Source organism: Melopsittacus undulatus, chromosome 1 (genome assembly GCF_012275295.1).
Source record: "Melopsittacus undulatus isolate bMelUnd1 chromosome 1, bMelUnd1.mat.Z, whole genome shotgun sequence".
NCBI classification, from domain to species: Eukaryota; Metazoa; Chordata; class Aves; order Psittaciformes; family Psittaculidae; genus Melopsittacus; species Melopsittacus undulatus.
In genome coordinates this window covers 105072740-105096492 of record NC_047527.1, presented here as the reverse complement: position 1 = coordinate 105096492, position 23753 = coordinate 105072740, and the positions used below count along the sequence as shown (strand labels likewise).

Sequence of the window (23753 nt, the reverse complement as noted above, 5' to 3'; positions counted from 1 at the left end):
CTTCCTTGTTGGTGAAACAAGGTCCAGCATTGTCTCTTCTATCCCTTGGAGAAGGAAGTTATTATCAATCCATTCCACAAACCTTCTGAATTGCTTATCCTCTGCCGTGTTGTCCCTCCAACAGATACCAGGGTGGTTGAAGTCTCCCATGAGGACTAAGGGCTTGTGAATGTGAATCTGCTCCTATCTGTCTGTAGAGGGTCTCATCTACTCATTCTTCCTGGTTGGGTAGCCTGTAGTAGACCCTCACTACAATGTTACCTATCCCTGCCCTCCCTTTAGTCCTGACCCATAAACTCTTGGTTGGTTCCTTATCTATTCCCAGATGGAGATCCACAGAGATCTGAAAGATCTCCTCAAAATATTTTGATTTAGATGATTTAGTGGTAATATCCCTGCATGAATGAACTGCATTTTACGGTAAAAAAAACAACCAACCAACCAAACCAAAAAACCAAACAACCCAGTGCATCATAGTTTTAAACAGTCTCTAATTTACAGCAGGGTGAACACTGAAGACTTAAAATCTGGGCTTAGCCTGTGACAGTGGATGTGTGCTCTTGATCACTGTAGTCTTTCTGGAATTCACACCAGGATACTGAAAAGCAAAAAAATTGCTCCCTTTTCGCATGACACAGAGAATGACAATTTATTTACTGACCCACCCAGATGCTAAGAGCATTATAACTGATGGGAGCAGTTCTAAAATTTATAGAAACTTACAGGCATTTATAGGAACCTACAGGAATTTATAGGAAGAACACTACCTAGCATGAAGATTTGGCAGCGGACCTACTTGGACCCCAGGTACACTCTAGTCACCTCCCACCTCAAGGTCAGATGGAGACCAGCATGAACAGTATTTCCTCACAAGAAGGAAGATGGGAGCTAACGGGTGCTAAAATAAATCACTTGAAACAAATGATGAGGGAACCAGGCTTGCAACCTTATTCCAGAATGTAAACATGGCCTGATTTATATTGTAGTCACCAAAGTTCACATATCAAGGACCTAAGAGAAATCTTACTTCCAAAAGAAGCATTTCTTACCATCGTGACAGAACAGTATAAGACAGAGATTGACTTGCAGTATTAGCTTTTTCTGTCATAAAAGATGTATGAAAACAGAAAGGCCAGCTGGAATAAAACTGTTAAGTTACAAGTTTGTTGCAGATTTGTTACAAGTTTGTTACAGATTTAAAGCCTTCATTTTCTACATAAAGGTTTTCAGGTTAGTGAAAGATACTATAGAGGCCAGCTCAAGGCTTGATGAAGTCAACAGATTTATTCTGAATTTGGCCACTCACTCCAAATATCTCTTCATTGTATTTCAGATATATGCACTTTCTAGAGTTCCTTAAAGTTCTCTGTTTTATACAGGGATACGCTGTCAACATTCAGCCCAATATCAATGTTGAATTTGTCAACACACTTGAGTGAAAGATGTCTCATAGATAACAGCACAGTCTCCTAATCTCCCTGAAGGGCATTGGAAAGCCCAGGTTGTAAACAAGAAACAAAACCAAATGAAGATGTCACGTATTTACTTACTATCAACCTTAAAGATGTTCTAGGCAGGAAGGTAACACTTGTTAAGTAGACGAGTAGTAACTGAAATCAGCTACTTCTTTGAACAAGGGAGCAAAGAAAGTCAAAACATCCCCTCAAATATATACATTTTATTAATGGACAAACATTACTTGCTAAGTACTTTCCAGGGCTATTTCAATCAATTTCTCTTAATATTTTTCTGTTCCATACATTCACAACTGCTTTTGTTTTGTCTGGCTGTTTTAGTTTGGATTGTGAAATCAAACTTCTAATTATAGAATGACTTTCAACAGCAAAGTCAAGCATCAATATAATCCATTTAAAATTATGTATTATACCTTAGGAGAAAAAGGCCATGGAAAAGAATTCTATTTAATGCCACTGAAGCCTCTAATGATTAAGCTTACAGAGATAAATATCAAATACTCATTAGATTCAATGTATCATCATTCTCAGCAACATTTGTAAATTAACTTTTGCATCAAAGATATTGGGACATGAAACTTATAAAAACTAAGGCTGCTATTATTACTAGATTCTACTAAACTGTGAAGTGCCAGGGCTTCTTAAGCATAAGAAAATTTAGCTACAAATTTCCTGCTAAAACGACTAGTCATGCTTATTATACTCAGTGCAATGGCATCTACAGAGTATGAAATAACAATAAAAAAGAAAAAGTTCCTTTATCTTTCCTCACCTTCAGCAATTCCTCCTTTTTATCTAGTACCATAGTATCTCAGAAAAATAAAAACCCTGAAGTTTTTGTTTACTCCATCCTTCAAGGTATGTATCATCTGCTTTGCTGTAGACTGTTTTGTGCAATTAAACCCCCATGACTTCATGGTTTTTCTCTCTCTCGTTTTCATATGGGTTAAGTTGCAATATGTTTTCCCTGTCCATCCTTGAGCCTCTCTCTACCAGTAGCCACAAAATGCTGCATATATATTTGAAAATAACCTGCTTGCTCCTGGCCATGGAAACAGAAAGATAAAAATGTACAATTGCAATATACTTAAGGATGGTTACAACTTAATGTACCATTCATTAATTCCTACAACCACATTACCGCTAAGTATCAGGCCCCTTTAAACCCTACCAAAAAAAGAGTTGAAAGGTTGGTCACAGTGGGTGATTAAGCTAGATTAAAGACCCAAAATGCATTTCACATAATATGCTACTGCATACATTCACCCCCAGTCAATTACATGTTTATTATGGTATCTGACAAGCTAAATTAACAATAAATTAATATCTAAGTTGTGATTTCACTTTTGTCAGTAATATACTACAACTAAACCTTAAATATCTGCATGCAACTATTCAGCTACACACATAAGTGAAGGTAATGGAGTCAAAAACTGCAGACTAATTGCTTTAGATGAAGGCTTACTGTCTCTCCAATTTCAAGCTCAGCAGCAGTTAAGCAGTAATATAAACTACTTTAGTTAAAACTGTGAATATATAAAATTTACTTTTATTTTTATCTCTTTTAGTTTTTATAAACAATAATAGTAACAGACATTTGTTTTAAGGCTGACAAAGGTAAGGATGTAAACTGGTTAAAAAAAACCCCAACCAACTAACACAGCCTTCAGATTTGCTTGGTTTTACAATTTCAGTGAAACTCTTCCTCCCCTTTCTAATGTGCTTTTGCATGGTCATTTCATGTGTAAGCTCAGTTTAAGTCATCTTAAGTAATTGTATCAGCCTGTTTCATCCTCATTTACCATGAAACATACTCAGTGCTTAATTCCTCACTCAGCTTAGACTTGTGTGTTCACATCTGGAAAAGCGGGTGCAGCAAGGGCTCAAGGCTTCCCCGCACAGTGGTGGTAGCAGTAGGCGTATGCCCACCAAAGAGCTGTAAGGGACACAGCAAGCCTGAGGCAGCTGCAGAGAGACAATGCCTAGACATTCCTGCCACCTTGGTGATTCATCAGGATCCCATCAGCTAACTCTCTCTGTCCCAGCACATTCTAACTAATCTCACCTATCCTCTGCCCACGATCATCTGCAATTTGGCTTTTTTTTTAAGGTGGTCATGGAGACAGGGAAATGCTTTCTAAGAGTATTCCTCACTCTCAGTGATGCAGGGAGATCCCCTTACCTTTTTGCCAGCCTCTCCCACCAAGGCCGTAGAGCCCATATGCACAGCCATGATGCTGGCGCTACAGGGCTACTTAACAAGACAAGATCCTGAAACAAGTCCCTGTTATGCCTCTGTGCCCAGATGTTGTCCAGCCCACTGGGACGAATCCCACTCTGAGAAATTATGGTCTATTTGCACTTTTCACCTGCAGTTTCTGTGACAAAATAATATCTCATAATAATAATAGCCATACATTGCTTGCCAGTTACCATACATCATGTGCATCACGCATACATCACACAGGTTGTCACCCCAAAAAAGGCATTATTTCGGCAGCAGAATGTCACAGGCAATCAGAGTACACTCAGGGATGGATAATGCAAGGGGGAACGAGAGAAGCAGAGCCCTTTCCCTGGGCAAGAAGAGGACCTTAACCCTTTTCTTCCTATGGTTCTTCTGGGAATCTTCTCCCCTGGCAAAGACTGCTGCTGCTTTTTCCCCAGTGCAACCCCACTCCCCCCCCCCCCATCATGTGATAGAACAGAAGGCAATGTCTTTAGCTAATGCATTATTTAAGTACTTATTTTGAAGGTGGGGTATTTCTGAAGAGACACAGGGTATCTGAGAGCTGGCAAAAATACAGCTATCTTCTCTGCTTTACGCAAAGCAGGCAATAAACAGTGTGTTACAGGATGGAGATACTCAAACAAATCCCCGCCCAAGCCCACAACATGAATGCCCAGCAAAAGCAAGAGAAAAGGCAGTGCTCTGAACTCCCTTTGCCACACAAGGTTTGCAGCTAGTCCTCACCTTGCACCTCATCCCTCTGTTAGTGACACCACATTACCCACAGACTGCATGGGGAACAGCAGCTGTCCCTCACTGTGAGCACTCAGGAAGGTTGCAAGGCCTGCTGAGATCTTTCACCAAATGCCTTCCTAGTAATGACAAGCATCATTGCTCTGCCTGTACAACTCAGCTGTGGTAAAGGGGACCATCAACCCTAACCATAATCTTGTTCAACATGGCCACTGCTGATTTCCCTCCTTCCCCTGCCTCGTTGCTCCTGTTGCCACCTCCCTCTGGGACAAGGAAGGGTACTGCCATGTGCTCCCTTCTTTCTTATGAGCCAGCTGCCTACCTGGCAGCCTCTTCCCCATAAGCATTTTCCACTACCAAGTCTGATCTTACTTCTGGTGCAATTCCCATAATTCCTCCAGATAGCTAACAGTAACTCTCTAGCCCACTCATTATCTCTCATTTTCCTTGATCTGTGGAGGATTTTCACCAATGGCAGTGGGAAGTAGCTATGTCCTCTCCACTTCCATCACACTTCTCCACAACTTCCACAACTTTTGGCAGGGCTTTCTCTCTCCAAGTACCAGGCTCTATGCTTCAGCCTTGGCTCATAGCCTCATCTTGACTTTCAGGAAGATGATCTCCATCAACCTCCTGGGCTTCAAACTTCAGCATCTGGCTTCCACTTCTGAAAGGTTTTGTTTTTACCCTTGACCACACATCTCACTGGCTCATTATCTCCCCATTTACTTCTCCATTTCATCTCTGTGGCTACTAATTACACCACAGTATTCCTATTGGAAAAAAATAAATAAGTACTCCTTCTTGGAAAAGGTCTCTTTGCATTATGCAACCAAGAGATGAAAGAAGAATCTCTCTTTTACCTCAAACTGTAAAATTGCTTCAAGTTCCCAAAATCTTAAAATAAGATACAATCCCAAAATTCTCTGCATTATCTCTCTCTCATTTTCGAGTTTGCCTATAACTATCTGAAGTCCTGCCAGGATTTACCTCTATCTTGATCTTTTCCCGCTGCAATTCTTATTCAATCTCTAAGTCTTCAGAATAAGTTTTAACTTTCAGGTTTTCTCCTGTGTCCCTTTACCTACATTCATTCTCTAAACATCAAGGAGTACATCTCTCTGATATCTCAGGCACTTGTGCAGCCTGAGTTACTACACTATCTTTGAACTTCATATTTCATTTTCTTATCCTCAGGAGACCCCCAGGTCTGGGTTTGGTTTGTTTTTTTTTTCCAACTTAAGGCAACAATGGACTATCTTGGCAGAAGAGCAGCTGCTGACTGCCACCCAGGATCTAAGTCTGACACTCTTGCTCAAAGCCACAATAGAAGTCTGTAGCACAAAAACCCCCAAGTTTCATGTTCCAACACTGAACCACCATATAAAGCCACCTGATAATCCCACCCAAACATTGCTATTAAATCAGAAATTGATATTAACTTGCCTTTCCCTGCTCAATCACCTTCATTGATTTCAAATATAGGTACCTCTTCAAATTCATGTTTAACAAAGCTTTTGAAAACTTGCTCAATGCACTCTCACTTCTGCAGTTGGTTCTTCTCCACATCTGCAGTAGACCTTTAGTGAAGAAGTGCACTTTCCTTTTCTGCTGCTGCCAAGACTCTCTCTGAATCTATTTCACTTACTTAAATCCCACTTAAGAGTCAGAGAAGGCAGGATGGAAGGACAAAAGAAAGAATGAAAGGAAGGAAGAAAGAAGGGGCAAAACAAAAAACAGTCCTGAATGCAAATCATACAGAATAAACTACATAAATAATAGATATTACTGTACTCTACAAGTTTTAAAAGTGCTACTTGCTCTCATATCCATGATTCACCACAACTCAATGCATGATAAAGATTGCAAAGAGTCAGCATTAGAGGCCTAAGAACTGAAAGCAGGTAAAACCACTGTCCATGAAATGACTGTAGCAATGCATAGCACTGCTAATGGGCCGCAACTGGAATGAAGCATCAGATGCTCTTAAGATAAGAGTTAAAAAAAATAAATCCAGTTTTTTTCTTGTGGAGTTCAAACACGCTCTCATGAACCCTAGATATCTGGTGAACTTCAGAGACAAATTATTCTGTGTTGATCCAAGAGCAAAAGAAAGACTTAATGAGAAAGGCTGCAACCCAAGTTACCTCTCACAGGAATGGAGAGAGCAGCAGTCAACCAACACAGTCCCAGGGACAAGTGGCAGAGCACACCCCATTCGATCTGTCAAGGTATGGCCAGAGTGTAAAGCACACATGATTTCAAGCAGCATCTTAAGGAAGCATACCAACCCTTACAAGCTGTGTGCTTAGAGGATCACCAACCATAACATGGTCTTGACACATCTGAGGGTTTCTAGAAGCACTTCCATTCCAGTACTGAACACCAATAAAGCTCTTCTACAGCCTTCTCCTTTTGAGACTCCAGTTTTATGCCAAAAATGCTTCCTTCCATCTCTGTCTCTCCCTCCCCATTGCTTAGCTCCCTGCATTCCTCATGGCGAATTAGAAGCTTGAAAAGACTGCTAGTTTGATGCAATTTCATGTTCTTGAATATGGTTCTCTCAGGAGCACTATTACAGAAATTTAATCTCTTGAGAAACAGATCAGATGCCATTAACAGAATGAAACACAAATGTTCTCTATGACTTCCTGGAGAAAGCCTGCGTTGGGTCTACAAGATACGTAATTTACAGAGTTGTTATCAAGAAAAAAAAAGTATTGTCTCATATAAACAATGTTATTTTAAGAAAACGATGCACTTAAACAACTAACACTAAACAGTTCCATTAAAACTAAAAACCTGCTTTGTTTCCTATGCAGGTCAGAGTCAGGTTTCTTCTCTTTCCCTTCTCTTTGGCAGACACCTTCCAAAAGTGAATGTTGCCCCCTGATTTCTGCAGAGCTGTAATAATCAGAGCCAGAATACTGCAGTAAGGCAGTGAGAATGAGGGATTCTCACACTCACACTCACCTTTGGGATACAACTGTTTTCAACCCCAGCTAAGAATATAGGAGCTATGCTATCACAAGTCACTGAGATAATATACTAAATTAGCTCATCTCCTGGGAGACCCACTCCTACCTCTTCAGCAGCTCCAGGCCAAGCTCATTTCAGGCCACTGGGTACTGGGTACTGCAGTACCAGTATCATGTTATGGTGCTCTTCAACTTCTCTGTGTGGATTTTATGCCACTGGGGTGCTGCAATGGGGATTGACTGTGCCAGCTAGTGGCACCATGAATCAGGGCTTTCTTGTAACAAATTCACAGCTCAGTCTGCTTCCTAACATGAAGTTACATTGCATAATCTCAAACCTTGCCAAGAAAACATAGAGGATTTAGTCATGGCTCTTTGTGGTCTAGCATACACCATGGGTAGGTATTGACAAATAAAAAGGCAACATACTTTCCCTACTTCAACAGATAAAATTCACAGCTTACAATATGTGCCTAAACCTGCTGTACACTACAGCCTATTTACAACATGAAGAGATCCTGTGATCTTTAGAGCAAATTCGTACTGCTCATGTGATGTAAGGAGGCTTTAGTGTCACAGAGAAACAGGATTGTTGCAGTCTGTCAGGTAAAGCATGTTGAAGTATCCAAGACACTTGGCACCCAAGGATGATGATTTTCTGGACAGCAGATCTGGAATGATTTTAAGTCACAACTCACAGGAAAAGGAAAATTAAAAAAAGAACACTTAAGAATATCTTCAGATACAAGAACATAACTCACATGAAGTTATACTTACTCAGGTGCATCTCCCCCTCCGTGTTAACAACATGAGCATCTAGCACTTTTGTTCAATTCAGAACAGCACTGCTGACTAAATTTTTCAATTCTACCCAATTCTCAATTCTACTATGGTCTAACTCACATTTTTTAGTTGCCTCAGAGCATACAAACTGTCTTCTTTCTGGATAAAGCTAAATGAGAAGATGCTTTTCAATCGCTAATGGACATTCAAACCAGCCTGGAACTAACTCAAAATATCCCCCTGTCCAAAATGTGTATTTGGGACCTCAATACCATCTCCCTCCCTCTCATGGGGTAGGTCCACACTACTGGGTCCACACTACTTCCCAGTGTAAGCATACCCATATTTTTTAGTTTAATCTGCTCTGTGAATGAAGTAACGGCATAAGATTTAGCTCACCATGGCTGAGGATTCAACAATGCCTTGAAGGAAGACAGCAGGGCACACAGGGATTGACACACTTCGTTACAGGAATCACAAAATTACCTAATTGCAACTATGTAGGGGAAAGTGCTGCATAATGTACCTAAAGTGCAGGTATTTTTTCTTATTTTAATAAATATGCTCAAATAAAGGCACATTTCAGCATAGTATATTAGATACTCCAACTATACTCACTCTTCAAGATACTACAGACTATTTCTGTGAAGTGCAGAGTGGCAGGGGAACATTAGAAGCATGAAATATTGCTCTTTTAATCATTTTATTCTTGAGTCTCACTAGGTTTTCCAAGTTAAATGTCTTCTCTCTCCACTTGAAGGCACCTATTATTTGGAATTCCACCTGTTCTGTAAAACTCAAAATTGATTACCTTAATAACAGCTAATAGGCATAACTGTTCTATTGATCTGACTACACTCCTCCATGTAGTCCACTTCAATAAAAGGCAACACTCAAGCTGGCTCCTTACTTAATTTTTGGTCTTTTATATGGAGCTGCATGCAAACAATCATCAACAACATCGTCTAGGATATGCAGAGAGTAGAGCGAGATCTCACTCCCTCTGCCAGGTTTTCTCCATACAGCAAAAGAAATAGGAACAATCATTTATTCTGAGTGTTCAAGTACCTAATTAACCAATCAACCCTTTAAATATGTTTTATAAAAGGTGGTCTTTGAGAATCTTTGATCATGCTATCCTTGATATGCTGACTCATTTTTTAAAATACTTAAAAGTCTCATTTTAGCACATTATGCCTCTTATCACATCTTCATAAAAACCCAGCCTCCTTATTTTTTATGTATGACTGTAGAGCTATTTACATTCCCAAAGGCCATTAAAAGTAACAAGAACTGGGCTAAACTATAATAACAAATTTACAGGCTTACGTTGAAATATAAAAATCTTCAGGAAATATGAATTACTAAAGCACATTGACACAGTACTTGACCTGTTGTTGCTATTTTCTTCTCCTTTTCCAATTAAAACATGGTTTTAATGGTGTATTCACACATCCAGCAAACAATCCCCAAGACAGAGAACAAGATTCACTAGTCCTCTTGAGCCAGAGCCCAAGTCTATTAGTGTCTGCAGGCTTTTCTACGGACTTCTGAGCATTGGGTCTAGCGGAAAGCCAACTGCAATCATTGTACACTGCACTTTATCCAACTTCAACCATTTGAACAAGAAACCATAGCTGTGTCAAAAGCACCTAAGCATACAGAGACTAACACGTTCAACTTAGGTCTTGATCAAGCAATCACAACTTGACAGTAAGAGACAGTGTTACCTATCACTTACACTTTCTGTACATGATGCCCAAAAGGCTTAAAGTTCAGACACATGAAAGAGACAAGCAAGGAGACAAATGATTAAAATTCTGAATAGTTTAACTGGCGTGGAGGTGGGCAACACTGCTTCTCAGAAAGAAACTATATAAAACCATTTTTAATTAAAAAAAGGAAAGAAAGGGATGCTTACTGCATGGCTTCAAGTAGGTAAGGCACTGCATTCCTTATCTGCACATCCCAATCATTTCCTAATTATTATAATTTTTGTAAATCTTGAGAACATGCCCTCATTTGCATATAGAGACATGGGTCTGAATTAGATTTTTTCATTTTTGCCTGCAAAGCTTCTGCAGATGTTTTCAAACTTTCCACACCCTGTTCCTGCAGTGCCTTTTCGTGCCCAGCTTCTGTTTGGGTTAGCATGGTAGGACACAGCATAGACTTAAGCCAAGTGTGTCATTTGCCTGCCTCTGGATCCAGGGAATGTCACAGCAAGGAATACAGAAAAGGGACAGTCACAATCTCTTACGACAGCAGCAGCTGCTTCTGAAAAAGAGTCGGTCCCCTACAGACAGACCAGCACTTTGCCTTCAATTTTCTCCCAGCTACAATTTTCAGTTTCTTGATCAGTTTAAAGCAAGCAAAAAAACCTCAGCAATTCTTGGAGTTCACAAGCCTGAAAATAGAATTTCATCTGGAAATAGAATTTGGATAGAGCCTTTTTTCAGTTATGAACTGGTTCAGGTAAAATAAGAGGTTAGATTTGTGTTTGGTGTTGGAAGATAAAAGTACAATCAAAACAATGGACACAGGTTGGATTCGACCCCCCACTGCCAAACCATTTTACTAATCATGTACTGTGAAAACAACAACAAAAAATGGAAGTGAGCAAAGGTGCCTACAGACTCTAACATTAATATTCATCAATATCATTGATATTTATATATGCTTGATATTTCTGTTTCATGCTCACACTAGGGCAGAGCTGAGAGAGCATGTACTTTCAGAATATTTAAGCGTACCATATGGGTATAATTGTAACTCAATCAGTTCTAGAATAAATTTAGTCGACTCTGCATAATACTAAAGACCCATTCTAGGCATTTTATATTTCATATGGGAAGAGACAGGTAGCAAAGACATAGCATGCCAGTAGCAAAGTCATGGCATGCAAGTAGCAAAATGGCATTACGCAGGTAGCACTACTTGAAAGAAAAACATTGCTCCTTCTTAAAACACAACCGACTTACACTTCTTGACCTACAAAACCCAGCAGTTTTGCACAGCTTGACAAGGAGAAGGGGACACCCCCACAGCTCTCTTTGTTCAGAAAAGGCACTTATGCACCCCTCCCTCCCAGGAACACAGCTAGGCTAATTTTAATCTGCAGCAACCTGTGACAAACATACATATGCCAACAGAAATAGACAGGGAAGTAGAGAAGCCCAACAGATGTGAGGTTAAATGAAGGCACAGTTTCTTTACCCTCAGTATCAAAGTTGTTTTCTTCTTGGTTTCACTGTTTTGAGCCTGTTTTGGCCATTAGTAAAATGTCATCCTGAAAATGCAGATCATAAGATGCTGTTTGTGGTACCTGGTGTCTTCCCTTGCTCTTCCCTTCCCCAATTCCCTACAATAAAGCACCAAGTTAAAAAAAAAAAAAAGGGAAACAACGTGCGAGGCTCTCAGCTCACCGAGCCAGGAAGAACTATTTTAAGAATTAATTTGTGCCCTGAGAGATCTATCTAAATTATCCTCCCATGCTGTCCTAACTGAAGATTAAAGCAGCGAACTTCCAAAGCCTTAACGAGACGATGAAAATTGAAGAACTGGAGCGTACAGGCTTCCCCACGGTCCCCCTAGGCACGGGGCTGAAGCCGGGGAGGAGAAGCTGGTGCCAAGGAGGATGGAGCTGCTGGTCTGCCGGTGTGCCAGGAGCCCACAAACCTTTGCCATCCTCAGCTGGATGCTCAGAGATCGCAACCAGGCTTTCCCTTATGCCACCACTTTTTAACTGTGCTATTCCTTTACCAGTGAGGATATGTCCCCTTTTTCTGCTACCCGCTGCTTTTTTGACAGGGAAAGTTTTGACTTAATTTTGTCCTGGTAAGTGCAGTCAGATAGGAATATACTCTAAAAACTAGGCATGACAGGCAAAATTAAGTCTTTAACTTTCCACCTTTACAGAAACAGATAAAGCACCTACCAACTGAAACAAATGAATCAAGTTCAGATGCGGTGTGAGCACTGCAATTGCCCCCAGAGTCAGCGGGAGTTGTACCTACTTACAGCTGCTTTCCCCCCCATCACTGCTTGTGCATGCACAGCCTGAGCACACGCTGTACTCTGAAGTGTCCCTCCAAGACAATGCCAGACAAAAAAACCTCCAAAACCCCCTGAAAGTGCGTGACAAAGTAAGAAGCTGAAACCCACTTTTGCAGTTTTACATCCATCAGCATCAGGGCTGTTAAAAACCTTTACCCCTTCCTCCAGCAAGAAGGGGCCTCTGTCCCAACATGCTGCTCCTTCCCCCTTGCACATAAGGAACAAGTTACAGAACAAACCTCTATTGCCTTCAGCAAGAGGTACAGGCTGTTAAAAATAGCACAATTTCAGCTTCCCCCCAGCCTCCACACACACCGAGACAGCAGACCTTGAACCCAGCTACACAGTACTTTCCTCCTGCCACTGACTGGTGACTCAGTTGACAATTTTAGGAATGCACACCAAGAAGATTAAAAAAAATATATATTAATAATAATCATACACGAAACACAGAACTATACAATGCAAATCTGTATTTGTTTGAAATTGAGGAAAATAAGCATTACCTGATCTTGTTGTTGGGCTTGTTTCCCTGATGCATTTTGCTCCTTGGCTGTAGTCATGCTCACCTATTTGTGCCCACTGCAGTGGCAAACAAGATTTTACAGTGTGTGTGCGTGTGTAAGCTTGTCTGTGTGTGTTCAGACATACATGCACACACACACACAAAGACTAAAGGGATAAGGATGAGTAACTAGTCCATCACTTAATCACCAGCTGAGAAATTTCCCACCCCCACAAAAAAGAAATAAATAAAAATGCAATGTAAAAAAGCACTAGTCTAGCTGTCTTCCCCCTTGAGCCTCTAAAATAAAAGCAGAAGCAGGAGCAGAGAGAAGGATGCTGTGGGGGCTTCTTCAATTAGCAACAGCCTCTGCAATCGTCACAGAAACAATGATAACTGCTTGGCAACCAGCAACTGGCAGCTCGGAGCCGGGAGGCAGCGATGTGGTCCTCGCTCCCCACCTCCACGGCAGCAGCCCGCGCGTTGCGCATGCACCGGCCGCCTCGTAGCACAATGTGCTGCTCGCTGGCAATGTGCAGAGCTGAGCTCGGCATCATCTCCCCTCCCGCAGCAAGGGGAAAGGGGCCGCAGGCAGCTGGCGCTCAGGAATTAAATGCCACGTTCCCTGTGGTGCTGGCAATGGGAGTCCCGCAAACGGAGTTTCCAGCTTCTCCCAACTTGCACATGTTTCAGTGTCCTGGCAGTCTCTGTCTAGGAAGAAAAGCTGTGCCAAGGGCAGCCTCTGTCCCGCTGCCAGGGCAGTTTTGAAGGATGCAGCAAGGACTCTCAGAGAAGCAGGTTCTCACTGATGGGACACGGAGAGCATCAACACTCCCTGGGGAGGTGTTTGCCTCACTGCCAAAGGGTGGCGCATTCATCAGGGTAAAACATGTGCCCAGGCTCCCCCAAGCCTCTCCATGAACCTGATGTGACGCAGGCCACTTTGCATTTCTGATATCCTGGCTGCCACCTGCGTGCTTGCAGCTGCCATGTAGGTCACATTGCCGAGTGACACACCAGCAGCGCTGCCTGCTCCACTCTACACTGCCATAGCTAGCTTCCTGCCATAATGGAGGTAACTCCAACACGGTGGAGCTGTCAAAGAAGCCTTCCTAGCCCACTCACCCACCTTGCTGTCAGCATGGGGTGACATGGGGTGTGCGGAGCACGAGGCATAAAGCAAGTACCAGTCTCCAGTAACAGTCAGGGGATCTTGCTTAGTTGGACAAAACTTAGAGCAACATGAAGTTTGCTAAGTATTTGCTTGAGACTGATGCAAATCATAGCCCACCTCAATATCAGGCAACATGAAACTCCCATGTTGCTGCTTTCCAACTCCTCACCTCTTTCCAAGAGTCCCAAGATCAAGACCAGATCTTGCCTCTGTGCTGTCACGCTGTACAAAGCTAAACATTTTCTCACTCACATGAAAGAATCATAGAATCATAGAATAGTCAGAGTTGGAAAGGACCTTAAGATCATCAAGTTCCAACCCCCCTGCCATGGGCAGGGACATCGCACACTAGACCATGTCAACCCAAGGCTCTGTCCAGCCTGGTGTTGGACACTGCCAGGGATGGAGCATTCACAGCCTCCCTGGGTAACCCATTCCAGTGCCTCACCACCCTCACAGTAAAGAACTTCCTCCTTATATCTGCGATCTCTGCTTAGTCCATAGGTAACTGGCTAAGGAAAGGGAACATGAGAGTATTCATCTGACAAGGAAGTGATTATGCCCCATTTGATCCTCAGTTTTACAGCACAGATTTATTATACAAGGTCACATTCACCAGGAACACAACTCCACTATATGCAATGTGTCCTTACACCTGGGATAAATTTGAACCTTGTTTCAGGAACAGATCAATGGCAGGACAAGTTTTCCTAGAGGGTATCTACTAGCCACCAGTCAGACCTCCTAAACATTTAATAGAATCATAGTATGGTTTGGGCTGGAAGGGACCTTGTGTTCATCCAGTTCCAACACCCCTGCCATGGGCAGGGACACCTTCCACTACACTGGATTTCTCAAAGCCCCGTCTAACCTGCCCAGGGATGGGGTCCTATGTGTTCCTGTGGGGAGAAGACAAAGCTTCTCTGGGCAACCTGTTCTGCATTTTCACCATTATATATCACATTGGTTTATAGAAACAGAAACATAAAAGATCTCCAACACTGGAGAAACTGGAAAACTGGACAACCTTGCCTGGTCCCAGGAGCCAGGATCCTGGCAAATAGTTCATTTAAAAAAGTGAACAGCACCTTTCTAACAAGAAGCAATAATTTACATTTAAATCTAACAGCCTGTGTCAACCTCTTGCTGGGTTATAGTATGACATGTTCCTAGCTTACGCTGCAATTTCATCTCTTTAGTCCCAATAGTTTTAGTCACAATATTTTGTATATATTTATAGAGAGGTTGTTCTTGCTTATACTTTTTTTGCCAGCCATCAGAACAGAATTGCTTTCAAGGTCTTATAGAAGTGTATCAGTTTGAATTTTCCAGTGGCCTTGGTTTATTTTTCTACCTGTAGTGGACAGGAATGAAGGCTTGCCTTACTCCACACTTCAGCTAATTTTCTTTCCAAGAGGAATTCAAAGGAAAAACCAGAACTGTATTGGTTGGGGTCTGGTATTTGGCTTTGATTTTTTTTTCTTTTATTGTTTGGTTTATTTTTATTTTGTTACAGTATATCCTGTGAATTTCTGCAAAGCAGATCCCTCTCAAAACATAGACCATTCACTGTGTCCCTGATGACTCAGTACTTACACTGGCAATCACTGAACTTAACTGCACTGCTGCTGAAGATAAATATATTTGTACCAGCTATTTACCCTTGCCTACCCTACCTATGTGAATTCAGTTCTTTCACACTTAACCATTAAAGACACACAGTCTTCACTAGTTTTCTTGAAATGGCCACTCCTCCTTACAATGTAGATTTTTTCCACTAAGTTTGTTGTTGGATGCATAAGAAGTAAATTGTGTTAATTAGTCCAGTGGTTTACTGTCCAAATGCTTATGGCTTAGCTTTATTACATAAGTGCATTACAATGCTAACTGTTCTCACTTTACCTCCCAGTGTTTTGTTGCAACTACCCCAGTGTTATTGAAATGCCTTGATCTCTGCTTGGAGGTGCCTCTCCATCACCCTTGACCTGTGCAGGGGTTTCATCCTCTCAGATAGCCATGAGCTGCTGCTCAGTGACAGGAGGATGTGAAAGTCATGTCCTCCAGCTCTCTGCCACCAGCCTTCCTCAATAAAAGGGGTTCAGCCATTCAGAAATACTCATTATTAACAGACATAGAAGAATCTGCTCATGTATTAACAGGGCTGAGGCCATCCATCCTGACCTCTGTGCTATGTTAGGGTACCAACTTTATTGCTTGGCTGAGTCACCACTCATGAAAAATTAATACACCTCTATCACAGTGTATCTTGCTATAGAGCAGCTGCCCAGGCAGAAGGATTTATACAGACAGCCCCATTTAGGGGGTTGCAGGAGGCACTGGCAAATAAGGGCCCTGAGAATATAACTTTCCCATCCCACGGCATCCCACCTGATCACAGAAACACAGGCAGCACATTGTTTCTTCCTGCCAGGTTTGAAGATGCATCAGGCTGTTCATCACCTACCACACATCACTTGCAACAGGTTTGTCTTCACTGGCTGCCTGGGCTGTGTAAAGAAGCTATCTCCAGGCTCCATCCCTGCCACACAATCTGCATTCCCATCATGAGCATCTGTCATTAATCCATGTAGTCCACATCATGCCACCTCTGGGACAGCTCAGGAGCATTGCTACGAGCACAGACAGCTCTCCCTGCTAACCAAGATGCATGTTCAAAATGCTAACCTACAGCCACACGAATGGCATCCCCACACTTGACAGCCATTAGCTCCTCCGCCACCAGGCAGAACAGCCAGTCATTTTCCCCCTGTCAGGAGAGGAAGAAGTGAAAGGAAGTCTTCCCAGCTTCTCAACTCATCTTCACCCAGAGTGCTTGTTTCAACAATATCATGCACTGCTGCAGTAAGACAGATAATTTTTAATTACCTTGTAAGAAATTAGTTGCCCATGTCCTACAGCATTTCCCATTAGAAGGGAAGTGCTTCATTCTCCTGAGACTGACAGGAACAGGCTTGTGGTCTGGGATCATTCTCAAAACACTCTTTGGAGTTCTCAGAGACCAGCTCTACCACCACCACAAAGCTCCCTCATGCTCAAAAGCTATTGCAAATCTTTTACATTGCAAATAGAAAATAATGTTGCAATGGCTCTGCAAGAAAAGGTGGACTAAAACCTTAAAAACTCATTGCCATAAAGACCTATGAACTGTTAGGAGCTAAAGCACAATAACTATTGTTTATGACCATGCATTACAGCAACACATGGTAGGGAAAAAAAAAGCAGTTTGTTCTTACTCCCAAGCACTTTTACTCAGACCAGTTTACTAAGACTATCCTTGATTCTGCCCTTCCATGTACGCAAGAGTCTCCACTGTCTGTGGATGCTGAGCAGCCACTTCATGGGAAGTAGCAATGGGCTCTCAGGAGTCAGTGTAGAGCATTCCCATCGCCTGTGTGTTATAAAGGCCAGATCCAACAGCAGTCTATGCTCAGAGGGAACCCTCCAGCTGCACACATCTGTTCAAGGGCAGTAATAAGCCCGTAGCAGCAGCAGGTATAGTTATTGGATGCAGAACCCTTCTGTTCCTTTGAAACCTGGTGTTCTGGCTGTACCACACTGAGCTATTTATTCCTTCTTCATTACCACATCAAGGAAGTTGAAGCCAGTGGGCAGAGTGGGTAAAAATGAATTCTACTTGATTAACTATACCTTTGAACAGTCTGCTAATGTTCTCCCCTCTCCAGATAAAGACCAGATCCCATGGAGAGCTATGTATCTGAAATCCTTAGTGGATCTAAACCATTAGAACCCGGGGTGCAGTAATGTGCTACCTCTAGCAGAACACACCACATGTTCTGCTTTTGTACAGCCAGTCCCTTGGAGCTTCACACTCGCTACTAGCTCCCAGTGGTTCAGCTGGTTTGCTGTCAGTTCAGAGAGGACACATGGCCCAGGAAACCACATACTCTGGCAAGTTATGATAATGGAAAAACCTTTTCACAGGTAGTTTACAAAGGGTAAGTCCTAAGGGCTACAGGTTTTATTTTTGGATGCAGTGTCATGGTAGTAGTAAATGTTAGTAAGATAACTCAGCCTGCCAGCCCAGACATTCACTAAAAGAAAGCGGAGGTGAGCCTGTAAAAACATTGTAGCCATGGATTTTAGCATTCAGTTATTTGAAAGGTGACTGAGGAAGCTTGGATCAAAACAGGATACAAGGGCAACAGTGCTCAGTATGTATTGGTGTTGGTTTTCAGGAGGGGAAACAGTAGGGTGGAGGCACAAGTCTGACAGCTCCTGCAACAGCTGTCTGAGAAGAAGGTCTACCTGATTCATGCTCTCCTAAGACAACTGCATACTCCCAAAAAGGTAAATCCATTTAATCTCCAAGTTTGAGTCAAAACATCCGCAGCTGCCCTATTGCCCCACTATTCTGGCTTCATCAGAAAATTTCAAAGAAGAACAAGAGGGGTCTGTACAAAGCAGGATGTATGTCTGCAGGACCATCATCACGGTCCTGCAGATGTGCCAAGGCATGCTGGTGACAATTCACTCTCCTCAGTTCCAATGGTGAGATCTCATCCACACAAAAAGTGGTGGCACAGCCCCTCTTCGGTCTGGACTTCTGTAGCCCAGAAGCAGTGAGTCAGAGGGATCTGTGCTCCCCACTGCAGATCCTTCTGAAGGTCAAGTGCTCCTCACGTAGGGGATGCCAGAGCAGGACATGCAGCTGTGAAACCATAAGGGCTGCATGGTTAGAAATTCTCTTTACAGGAGTTTATGTTTTTAGATGCTGCAAAAGCAGCCAGTCATCGTGGCTGTTCATTCTCAAGATTTCTGTTCTGTGCTCATCTGAATAAGCCTCAGAGAGGGAGAATTTAATTTTTCTTTTGTTCTGAAAACACAATTTGTGCGCTGTGCCTCTCCAAGAATGTGACAACAGTAACACCACATTAGTGCACAGCAATGCACCCAGTCAGAATTGGGAATTGGGAATACTTAGGTGGTAGATCAGCTGACATCAGCTTTACTCCTACAAAGGCAGCAGAGCATCTGCATTACTTACTATCCCCAGCACTGCTTCTCAACCTTGTTCCATATTAGAAGACAATAAAAACACTAAATCTTGTTCCAAATTAATCCCTAAATTTAGCAAGACTTCTCAGCTTGTCAAAGGGCATCCCAAAATAATCTTATTACCAAGGGGGAAAAAGCTTTGGCCTTTAAGGATATGGATTAGTTAACTCAACCTTGCATCAGCACTGCTAATATTGCCTCTCTCTGGTTGTCTCCAACATGTTTGCTCTGCCAAGGGTTAGTCATGGGAGAGTCTACGTCCAGACAAATTTTCAGAGGGTTTACTGATGACCTCTGTAGCTTGGGAATCCACTCAAATGCTTTTCCAGATTTCAAAGGTTCTGTGCTAGAGGCAATAATAGATGATGAATATAAATGCAGATAAAAACATATCACATTTCCATTGCCAAGATCGTTAAGAAAGCAATTTGATGTGGTATTTTCATTTAACAGATCAAATACAGTTTATTTACTCAATGCCTTTAATTAGGTATTTGCATGAATATCTGTTCCTACAGGGGATACGCTTCAAAACATTCCTCCAAGTTTGAGAACTCCTGCTATCTGAAACAAGCAGGTATGTGTAGCAGAGGACACAGAGACAACAGGCATTGTAATAATGACCTGTGGCTCTGTATAACACTCCTATGATGTTGCTGTCATTTGTGCACTACAAAAGCCTAAGTTGCTTTTTTTTAGCTTCAAGTATGAGAAGATGGTTTTAAGTGATTAAAATAGTTTTATTTGAAACACTGTACTCTGCTGCTTCCTATTTCTTGCTGCTGCTCCAGGTTCCAGGACTGGGATGCAAGCTGTGAAAAAGTCTGCTCACTCATGCACAGTGAGGGCTATTTTGCATAGCACTTTCCTGTCTAAACTGGAGCGTGACTCTGGGGAACACAGCAGGTACTTGTGCCCTTCTCACTTTGGGATTGTGTATTCACTTTGGTTTGCATACCCTAAAGATCAAGCATGCGTACTGTCAGAATTTCCCACTTAAGTGGATTATATTTTTCAAAAACATCACTTTTGATTGACAGTGGGGTTAATTTTTTGAGTCAGCGTATATACTTTAACGCATCTTTCCAGCCTCAAAGGCACATGATTAGCAATGCCATAATTGTTTGGCACTACGTTATCCCTGCAAGGAATACAGACTGTACCGCTGGCTTTTTTCTTCCCCTCTGCCTGTTCCTGCTGGTGTGACCTTGGCAGCTGTAATGCAACAGATGCCTCTTTCTCGCTTGTTTATCTGTGCGTGAGAGACTTCAGAGGCCCCAACTTCAGTGCCAGCTGTGAATCATCTCCAGATTGTTTTTTCAAAATTTGCCTCCTCACAGTCTGGCTCAGTATTTCTGCTCCCTGCGATTTTAGGGATCAATCTCCACTGACATTCCCACCCCCCCCTTATAATTTCTGAGCAGCAGCTGAATTCCTTCCTCATTGACTCAATATGAGCTCTTTTTGGCTGTTTTAGGAGTGGAAGGATTTATTTCTCCTCCCTACTTGTTTTCCTCTTTATTTAAACATAAGTTTTACAGACTAGCTGTGATATAGATTTTGTAACTCAAAATAGCCAGGTCAGAAAATGTAAAAGAGACCACCAGCAATGAGAAGAAATAATAAAATACACCCCTCAAATCAGTGTCAAACACAGAATCCCCATCTTCACAACAGCTGCAAAGATATTAGGCTATTTAGCAGCCTACTGCTTGGAAAAGGGAGAGCCTCATCCTCATTTTTAGCTGCAACAGTGATTTATAGGATGAATAAATGATCTGCATTTAAGATGATGACTGGTTTAAATGTAAGCGTTGTGAAAGGCTTCTTATGTAAGCACATACCATTGCCTGAGAGATCCTTGTACATAAAAGCCACAGCTGGAGCAAGTGGCTTTTTAAGCATTTGTTTTATGAAGTACACTTTTCTTTGCAATGGTTGTTATCTTTCATTAACTTTTATATCAGCTTTATAAAAAAACCCAACGAACCAAAAAACTTGAACTTACAACATGATCTGTACACTTTCAATAGTGAGGTTATGCAAAATACTTGACACTGGTAAATAGATGCATGTAATATACTTTCATCTTAAAGATGTCATATGTGATTGGAAGTAATACTACCACAACTGATGAGGTCTCACAAGTGATGCAGGCATAAGGACCAAATGTCCTCAGTTATGGAATGCAAAACCTGACAGATGGCTGTGTCAGATCCCATAGGCTGGGCTCAGTGGAGAGCATCTGCTTAGGGCTACTACCACCTGTAGCAAAGGGTGCAACAATTGGACTCGGATGAGCAGTGGCCCATTGAAAACCATGGTAACCTTGTGATAACTTCTCACAAACATTCCCAAATAACACCCAGAAGGGCAATGGTGTCAGCTCTGCACTGGCACTAGTATCTACACTTAAGTTTACTGCCTTCCCAAAATGTGTACTGAAGTTGGATTGCTGGTGGTGGTCACTGCCCCCAGTTACTGGTGGAGGTTGTGATGGCTGCAAGTGTTTTATACAAACACTAGTGTTTTTTTTCTCAGGTAAATTGCTTGGGATGAAATCTGTTATTGTAAACATAGGTTGCTGCATTTCTACTAGCTGTACAGTAGGTAAGTTTGTCTACTAACCCAAAATAGCCTTCTCAAGAGTCTGAATAATGAAAACACTGCAGACACTTGTCTTCTCTAAAAGAGTCACAAAGGCCCTTCCTATCTGCTTCGCATCTTTATTTTTGGAGAAGGCAAACCTACAATATATTCAGACTTGAAGGCATAAGGAAGAGGCAGGAAACAACACTTGGGCATAGCCCTAATTCACTGGGCGGGTGAAACAAATGGTGCACAGTTTTTTGTCGCTTCACTCACTTTCCCCTGCTGTGCCTTAGTACCCGCCCTGCATTAATCTTTCCAGATTGCATGTCTGGCACAGTACATGCACTAAAGCAGAGGACAGCTGAAACTTGTTACCAGTATTCTGAATGCCCTCTAGTGGAAATGCTATTTATGGAAAATGGGCCAACTGGAAAAGCCTCCCCAGAACCCTTAACACAGATGTAAAGGTCTGTCTTTATTAAAAAAGAGAAAGAAGGGGATGGACAGAGTTGACTTATTACGAGTACAACCTCAATAATCTGCTTACCTTTTGAAGAAGCAAACAAAAACCATAACGACACCTTGCTCTAATTTAAAAACAGAAAAGACCAGCAGTTTTGGTGTGCCACTTGGAGCACCTTTGAGTGGTTTCGTTTTCAGCAGATAAGAGGTGCTTTTGGGGAGTGTGTTAGCACTATGTCTTTGTTTTAAGTGGCTCTATGGGGTACTCTTCAATTCTGAGAATACTGCACCAAATCAGAGTCCCAACTCGCTCAAAACCAGATGACATAGTAAAGAAGGTGGAAATCTCACTTCATGATGAGCAAACACATATGGTAAACTACATAGCTTCCTTAATTCAAACTTAAATAGCATAAGTAATTCAAGTACTGTAGCAGCAAGGTCCGGTTCACATCCATTTATTCGATCTGCTTATAACACAAGAGAAATGATGCAGAAGGGTTACATAAGATCTGTATATCCTATACAACTTACTGAAACATGGAGAACACTGGGGCTCTAAGTACATCATAAGATCTCTAAAAAGGGATAAGACATCCTTTACTTAGCATTGATAATCAGAGAATCATAAAATAGTTTGTGTTGGAAGGGACCTTCAAAAGTCACCTAGTCCAATCCCCCTGCAATGAGCAGGGATGCCTTAAACTAGATTCTGTTGTCCAAAACCACATCCATGTTCTTTAATTACAGAGACATAGCAGGTATTCAGCAATGCCACCTCAGGCACTTGGGCAGAGCTGGAGCAAGGGCAGATTGCACAGCACCTGATATGCCACAAGCAGAGGAGATGTGGAAGCCCTCACATCTCTACTTGAAATTACAAGACTGCTTTAACTTTGCCCCTGCCTGTTCCTCCTGGAAGCAAGAACAAGGCTATAAAAAGCTTTGACTGATGGCAGCACAAGAGTAGCAGCAGAAGAGGTGGGATGTCCAAAACGTACAGGGAGCATAAAAGTCTGTTGCTGGTGTTCAAGACTACTCCCTGTGTCTTCCCATCTGAAATGTTTGTTCCTTTGATGTCTAACAGTCAGACTGAGGAAGGGTGAAGCAGTAATTGTAAGTATCAGTGATTTGGGTACATGAAACTGCTCTGGATGTCTAAATGCTGCTGCAGGGTCCCAGGAGTACTGACTAGAATTCATTAAGTGGCTGAGGACCTTAACACACAGAGACTCAGTATGCCGTTCAGATTGCCCCACTACAGTTTGCAAGGCTTCACTGTTTTTGTGAATACAAATAAAATATGATACAGCCTTCCTAAAACATTACACAAATGCTTACTATGATGTACTTAATCATGCCTTCTCCCACACAACCCAAATCAACAAATGCATTCTTTCTATAACAAGAGAGTGTGTCTCCACTAACAGTTTCCAGCATATTATTGTTTGATATAGTATCTGTGACCTTTCCATTTTACCATATTCTGAAGACAGTGAAGAAATAATGAGATAAACATTTCAAAATAGCCTACAGCTGAATAAATAAGCACATCCCTGAATTATTCCACAAGCAAAATAAATAAATAAATATGTGATTTCCTTTAGTTTAGAAAATAGCACAAGGATGGGAATTTGAGATATCTGGAGACTAACAGAAAGTTCCATAACATTGCTATGCAACTCCTACACATCCTATGAGCTGAAAA

General features: G+C 41.9%; 1 protein-coding gene across 2 annotated transcripts in view; it reads right to left on the bottom strand.

The window, feature by feature from the left end:
- Nucleotides 1-23753, bottom strand: part of DPP6 (dipeptidyl peptidase like 6) — a 412441-nt gene that overhangs the window by 244904 nt on the left and 143784 nt on the right. Inside the window, exon 1 of one of the 2 annotated variants that reach the window (XM_005150039.3) lies at nucleotides 12782-12838. The exons of the other annotated variant lie outside the window; for it this stretch is intronic. Coding sequence (XP_005150096.2) covers nucleotides 12782-12838 — 57 coding nt within the window. Of the gene's footprint in view, nucleotides 1-12781; nucleotides 12839-23753 lie in introns of those variants that run through there. 2 annotated transcript variants of the gene reach the window in all.